At 48.3% G+C, this 7,500-nt stretch overlaps 1 protein-coding gene across 3 annotated transcripts in view; it reads right to left on the minus strand.

Annotated features, from left to right (window-relative positions):
- Nucleotides 1-7,500, minus strand: part of tacc1 (transforming, acidic coiled-coil containing protein 1) — a 113,187-nt gene that overhangs the window by 47,416 nt on the left and 58,271 nt on the right. For all 3 annotated transcript variants that reach the window (XM_063209871.1, XM_063209870.1, XM_063209869.1), the window contains exon 2: nt 6,201-6,313. In XM_063209871.1, the coding sequence (XP_063065941.1) occupies nt 6,201-6,255 (55 nt within the window). In that variant the 5' untranslated portion in view covers nt 6,256-6,313. The remainder of the gene's footprint in view (nt 1-6,200; nt 6,314-7,500) is intronic.

Consider the following 7,500-nt stretch of genomic DNA (forward strand, 5'->3'; position numbering starts at 1 on the left):
TGATGCAGATATGGTTATGAATGGTGGAAATGAAGGGGGGAATGCCGAAAAGTTATAGACAAGCAAAGATGCCTTCTTTTGGTGCAGTTGCAGCTGAGAGCCAGCGCCTACATGCAGCGCCAGGTGTAAAGGCAAAATGGTTGCGTGAGGAATTTAATATCTCTCGATCGGTTTTTTGATCGGCATGTTTTTCCGATCACCGATCAGGCTATTTTTGGCCATTATCGGCCGGTCATGATCGGCAGCCGAGCAATCGGAGCACCTCTAGTTTATGGGCCTTTTACGAGCCTCTAACGGGGGGCTAAATACCTGATGCACACGGACAGAGGAGAGGAGAGGAGAGGAGAGGGGGAGAGGAAGAGGAGGAGGAGAGGAGAGAACAGAGGGGAGGAGGAGGAGAGAAGAGGAAGAGGAGAGGAGAGGAGAGGAGAGGAGAGGAGAGGAGAGGAGAGGAAAGGGGAGGAGAGAATAGGCACGCAGAGGAGGCAGAGGAGGGAGAGAAGGAGATGTAGAGCCAGACTGAATTGAGGGATAGAACTTTGAGGAAGAGGGGGAGGAGGTGGAGGTGTAGAGGCATACTAAAGGAGGTACAGAACTACGAGAAAGAAGGGGAGGAGGAGAATGTTGAGGAGAAGGAGGAGAGGAGAAAGCAGGAGGCAGAGGAGGAAGAGATAGAGGTGTAGAGGGAGACTAAAGGAGGTGTAGAACTATGAGGAAGAGGAGATGAGACAATATAAGAGGAGAAAACAACAGGATGAAGAGGAGGATGAGGGGACAGAGGACGAGAGGGAGCTTCACAGGCAGACAAGACAAGAGGAGGGAGAGATTGGAGGACGTGGAAGAAGAGGAGGAAGATACACACGAAAAGAAGAAAAGGAGGAAAGAGGACGAGGACGAGGACGAGGACGAGGAAAGGAAGAGAAGATGGAGAGGAAGAGAGGAGGAGGAGGCGCAGCTGCCTTCGATTAGCTTTGCTGCTGCTGCTGCTGCTGCGGTACACTTCCTTGAAGCTGGCCGCGTGTCATATGGCACAGAAGAGGGAGAGAGAGAGAGAGAGAGAGAGAGAGAGAGAGAGAGAGAGAGAGAGAGAGAGAGAGAGAGAGAGAGAGAGAGAGAGAAAGAGAAAGAGAAAGAGTGAAAAAGTGATGGACTGAAAGAGAAGGACAGAGGAAAAGAGCTGAGAGAGAGAGAGAGAGAGAGAGAGAGAGAGAGAGAGAATAAAAGAGTGACGGACTGAAAGAGAAGGAGAGAGGAAAAGAGTGGAGAGAGAAAGCAAGAGGGACGGAGAGAGAGAGGGAGAGAGAGAGAGAGAGAGAGTGAGGGAGAGAGAGAGAGAGTGAGAGAGAGAGAGAGAGAGAGAGAGAGAGAGAGAGAGAGAGAGAGAGAGAGCCTGGCAGAGAGCAACAAGATTGGGGTAGAGAGGATACAGAGACAAAGCACTGTCCTCCCCTCCTTGCCTGCCTACAGTACCTCCCTCCTTGTCTGTCTGCCTGCCTGCCTGCCGGCCTGCCTGCCTGTCTGCCTGCCTGTCTGTCTATCTGCCTGCCTGCCTGCCTGCCTGCCTGCCTGCCTGCCTGTCTGTCTGCCTGCCTGTCTGCCTGTCTGTCCTCCCCACCTTCCCTCCCTGCCTGCCTGTCTGCCTGTCTGCCTGCCTGCCTGCCTGTCTGCCTGCCTGTCTGCCTGCCTGCCTGCCTGTCTGCCTGCCTGCCTGTCTGTCTGTCTGCAGTGTGCCTGGGAGTTTGGAGAGCTGCAGTGCTATATCTCCCTACAGTAGAGGGCTCTTCTTCTTCTTCTTCTTCTTCTTCTCCTTCTTCTTCTTCTTCTTCTTCTTCTTCTTCTTCTTCTTCTTCTTCTTCTTCTTCTTCTTCTTCTTCTCCTTCTCTCCCTTCTTAAAGAGGCCATCTTTCACTGTGGGTTTGTGGCTTTGGAAGGGAAGGGAAGGGAGGGGTGGGGATTTGAGGAGAGTAGAGGGGGCAAAATTTTCCACAGATCTGACTTCCAGCGGGGGCAGGAGATGGGGGGAGATTATGTTGCTGGTTTAGCGAGTCCTCTCTGCTCTGGTGTATTCAGCTACATGAGGCTGACTGGCTGGCTGTATGGTGAATGTGTTTTAGCATTTAGTCATTGGAGCATAACATTCTTTATTATATGGTTGTGACGTCATCGGTCGAATGCTCCATTCATTTCAACGGGGCTCCCCAACGTTCGCACGTCTGTTATTTTTCGATAACGGACGGGTTGGTCTATAACAGACCGCTGTCAATGGCAACAAGACTTTTCACTGCTAAAGCGACTTTTCAACAAGACTCTAATCAGCTGTTGTGATAGACTACACCTGTTGTCCTGGCTACCTAGCTGTTGCCTAGCGGTGTTCCACAACGGCACTGTTTTGTTTTGCGCAGCAACAATCTTAACATTAAATAGGCCTAAAGAAATGTCCCCGCCATGTGTGAATCATTTAAGTATATCCATATAATAAGCGGGTTAACTTTCGGCGAGTCGGTCGCTTTGTGGAATAGCAGCACTTCAGAGAGAACAAGACCCCTCCGCTCCGCGTCGGGGTCTAAAGATTCTCTCTGTCGTGCTGCTATTCCACGGTAGCGACCTTCTCGCCGAACGTTAACCCTTACATATTATTGTGATTATTACAGTATGTTATGATGAAAAAATAACATGCATGCACGCACACACTCGCAAACACTCACACACACACACGCACGCACGCGCACGCACGCGCACGCACGCACACACACACACACACAAACATAACGTTGAAACGTGATACCAACACCAAAGCCCTCACTAACATATATGCATACATAAACACATTCAACTCACACACACACAACTACAAACCTGCCTACAGTAACAAACACAGAGGGTCCACTTGAGTGCACAACACAACAGTGTCAGCGTGTGTTTTTTCGCTCCCTTTTTCTTGTTCCCCCGGCAACAGCCAATGGGAGGCGTGAGAGTAAAAGTAGTTACCGCTGGTTACCTTGTGCACCTTGATGCCCCCGAAACTCGGGAATTCCAAACATTCCACACGTGGCTCTCGGTGTATGCTGTGTGTGTGCGGTGCATGGGACTGAGTGGTGACTGAATGTGAGGAATGCTCAGCTTGTGTAACCTGCAGGTAGGCCTACACAGTATAAGCCAACAGGGACACTAACCTGCAGGTAGGCCTATATACACCAACAGGGACACTAACCTGCAGGTAGGCCTATATACACCAACAGGGACACTAACCTGCAGGTAGGCCTATATATGACACTAAGCCACAGGTACACAGCCAGCCCACGGGGACACAAATACAAAGCCCAGAACCAGTGATTTGTGAAGTAAAGGTAACATTTCTCTTACTGATGCAATAACAATAGTACATGATCTTACATAGTTTACTCACCAGTTATTCTGGTATGTATGCACTGCATACCGGATCTTCTGTGGGAGCCAGCATTAATAGAACTTTCACAAAAATAAGATAGGGCCTCCGCACATCGACTCCGGCAAAGTACGGAGCAATGGTCCGACAAAGTTCGATTCCATTGTTGTCAATACAACCCCGCACACCGCCGCCGATGTCCGCGGACATTCGCGGATGTCGGCAAGCGATTAGAGGCGAGTTCTATTTTTTGTCGGAGCCGCCCATTCCATGCTATGTTCGTTCGAAATTGTGTTTGGGGGTCAGAACTCAGAATTGTGTCGGAAGCGAAAGTGCTCTGCAGTGCTGTCGGAGCCAATGTGCGGAGGCCCATATTTTTCAAAAAATGAAAAATCTTTATCTGAATTTCCAGTGCCCATCAGTTCAATGGACAGTTTTCAGTCCCTGAAAAAAAGGAAATAGTGTTCCTTGGTCCATAGACACCATCCTAGAACCCCCATACTCAAATAGCGGCCCGCGAGCCATTTGTGGCCCGCGGGACATCTATTTTTGGCCCTCAAATAATTTTGAAAATTAAAAAAAAAAAAAAAAAAAAAAAAAAAATTTTTTTTTTTTTTTTTTTTTGTCCGATCGCGCTGTCGGCTCTTATTTTGAAGTCACTGCAGGCTCCGGACAGAAGCACCTACGACGCTGGCATTAGAGGTTGTGACTCAGCCCTTCTAGAGTATCTGTGGTTGTGAGGTAGACTACAAGGGAAGGACTGTATCAGAGCCTGTAAATAAATTATTCACAAAGTTCTCTATGCATCGTTTTTGAAAGTAATGGTCCACATTTGATTGCAAACAGTGTGTTAGGACTTCAAATTGGTTTAGCAGTAGCTGTAGCTAGTTGCTAACACAAATGAAGGCAAACTGTGTTTGAACTCTGCTGGCAGCTAACTATTGGTAGCCTATTAAAAACGAATAGCTTAATAAACTTTTCACACTTTTAAACAGTCCCCAAATAGTTCGTTTGGAATGCAAAGACCCTCATAAGACTGCAAACAAAGTTATGAGCAACTTGACAATTTATTATTGGCTTTTGCATTTAATCAACATGGCATCAAATGTGCCATTTTCTTGTTGACAAAACCTGGTGCTTTCTATGTATCCTCTTTGTTGGGTCCATTATTACCTCTGATTCTCATTATGCATGTGAGAGCTGCATAAACAAAGTCATAAAAAGCAACATGTGTTTGAAAAGTGTTATCTTCAGGCTTATTGGTTTTCTCACTAAGAAATAAATATTTATGAACGTAGTCTGCAAATATAGGCTAACAGATAATCTTATGTCATTTAAAAAAATACTGAAGGGTGGGTGGCAATGAGAGCAAGGCAGGCACCTCACCCCACAATGCAGGCCCTTCATGAGAGAAATGTTCTCCCATCCTGACACTGGAAACTAAATATCTGCTGTGGGTGTGAGTGCGTGTGTATTGTGCTTACAAATTATCATTTTTTATATTTTCATTTTATTTTTTTAATTTTTTTTTTTTTGGGGGGGGGGGGTCCCGGCCCGGCCCGGCCCTTTATTGGGAGGAATTTTGAAAAACTGGCCCTCGGGGACTTTTAATTGAGTACCCCTGTCCTAGAACAAAGGCATCTAACCCGAAATGGCTTAGGGAAGACCTGTCCTGTCCCTGCACCTAATTCACTATGAATGACTCCAGAAAAGAGAATGTAAGCTCCATCACATGTAATGTAATGAAATCTCTCTTGGCCAGTAGGTGAATCACATTATCCAGGAGTGTGCACTCCGTCTTTGTATCTCATATTTCACTCCACATGCCCATGCTGTGGGTAGATGTCTTATCTGGAGTACCAGGTAGCGTAGGTCTGTAAAGGCCTCCATACAGCGGCTCCCACAAAGCTCAGCTAAATTTCCAACCCTACTGACGCCGCCTGATGATTAAGATTCAAGTCTGGGGGGGCGCTGTGGCGCAGCACGTTAAGCCCCCCACATTTGGCCTTATATTGCCCACGGGGACCCCGGTTCGAGTCCGGTCGGGGTCATTTCCCAGCCCTGCCCCATCCCTCTCTCCCAATCATTTCCTGTCTATTATCACACTGGCCTGTGATAATAAAGGCCCAAAAGCCCCCCCAAAAATACTTCTCATCTCCATAAAATCCATTGTTGACTCCAGTGTGGAGGATGGCAAAATTGTCAAATATCCTGTCGGTACTGGTGTGCGCAGGGGTTTAGGGTAGGGGAGTGTCTGGGGAATCCTCCCTGTAGGCCTGAAGAGTCTATATGGGTGGGGGGGGTCTTTGACGACACTACTGTAAATACCAAGAGGAGGGTGTGAGTGTCTTACCTGCAGTCGTAGGGTGGGTCTGTAAGGTGTATGCGTGTGTGTAAACAAGAGAGTGGGATAGAGACAGGTAAAAAGAAAGAGAAAGAGAGAGAGAGAGAGAGAGAGAGAGAGAGAGAGAGAGAGACTGTGTCTAAGTGCATTAGTGTGTGTGCATGACCGTACATGCGTCTGTGTGTGTGCATGAAAATGTGTGCATGTGTGTGTGTGTGTGTGTGTGTGTGTGTGTGTGTGTGTGTGTGTGTGTGTGTGCGCGCGCGCGCGTGTGTGTGTGTGTGTGTGTGTGTGTGTGTGTGTGTGTGTGTGTGTGTGTGCATGTGTGTGTGTGTGTGTGTGTGTGTGTGTGTGTGTGTGCATGTGTGTGTGTGTGTGTGTGTGTGTGTGTGTGTGTGTGTGTGTGTGTGTGCATGTGCGTGTGTGTGTGCGTGCGTCTGTGCGTGCATGCGCATATGCATGCAGTCTTACCTGCAGCGTGTGTGTCTTGCATGGCCTCCAGGCCTCCATCTCCAGGTATCTTCATGGGCTGGTGCACGGGGGTGGCCGCCTCCGGGGTCTCAAAGTGACCCTCCGAATCCGAGCTGTGAAGAGGAGACACACAGAGAGAGGGACGCAGACAGAAACGTTAATTCTCATCTTCAAAATGGAAGAGGCATGGGTGACCACGAACTGACGATGACTTCAGAGCTAAAACGTGTCTGCTTGTAGACATGGTGGTAATTTATAAACAAATAATGAGACTCAGCCCTTGAGTGCAGATTTTTAAAGTTAGTAGCCTTTTTTGCGCACTCAAAGTTATTTATTTTACTCCAGACGGTGAGCGCGCCCTTTGATAAATTTAGAGGCATTGGGGGGTGCAATTTAGCCTGGTCCTGACCATCCCATAATACTACCATTTCATTTCGTATTTATGGTCTGGCATTTGTTTGCTCTGAAGCGATTGTAGGAAGCAGGAAGTTAGCACTCAGTTATGGTTTGAAATTATTGGACACCTCTCACCCAATCGCTGGCAGTTACTCAACAACAACATAGCGCAGACCAATGGCTCTGGCGCAGATGTGTACATCATTGTCACGAGCGTCCTCCCCCTTTCGTCCCCACGTGGGGGGCGTATTCGATTATTGGCTGTTTTCTGGGGGGGGGGCGTTGCGATCAAAATTCTACTGCTCCAGGCACTCCACAGAGAAGCACGGCCAGACTACAGTGGTGGAGCCAATCCTTTGGCGGAAGTACGTAGGATGGCTCGCGAGGCTAGGTGCCATTAGCCTCACGTACTTCCGCCAAAGGACTGACTCCACCACTAGTCTGGCTCTTGTTTTCGGAGTGATTGCAGCGGCAGGATCTTACCACCTAACGCTCCCCAGAAAACAGCCAATAAGTGAATAAGCGCCTCACGTGGGGGCAAAAGGGGGTGGACGCTCGTGACGATGACATAAACGTCTGCGCCAATGGCTCTGGTCTGCGTTATGTTGTTGTTGAGTAACTGTCGGCGATTGGGTGAGAGCTGTCCAATCATTTCAAACCATAACAGAGTGCAAATTTCTTGCTTCCTGCAATCGCGTCAGATCACACAACCTCCAGATCATGAATACGAAATGAAATGGTCGTATTATGGGATGGTCAGGACCAGGCTAGGGTGCCATACTGTAGCTCAATGTGCTAATTAGAGATGTAAAGGATCCAAGATCCGGTTCCGGATCCGGCAGGATAATAGGGTTTTTCACAGGATCCGGATCCGGTTCCAGGATCCAGGATCCGGTAGCCGAGG

Source organism: Engraulis encrasicolus, chromosome 11, assembly GCF_034702125.1.
Source record: "Engraulis encrasicolus isolate BLACKSEA-1 chromosome 11, IST_EnEncr_1.0, whole genome shotgun sequence".
NCBI lineage: Eukaryota > Metazoa > Chordata > Actinopteri > Clupeiformes > Engraulidae > Engraulis > Engraulis encrasicolus.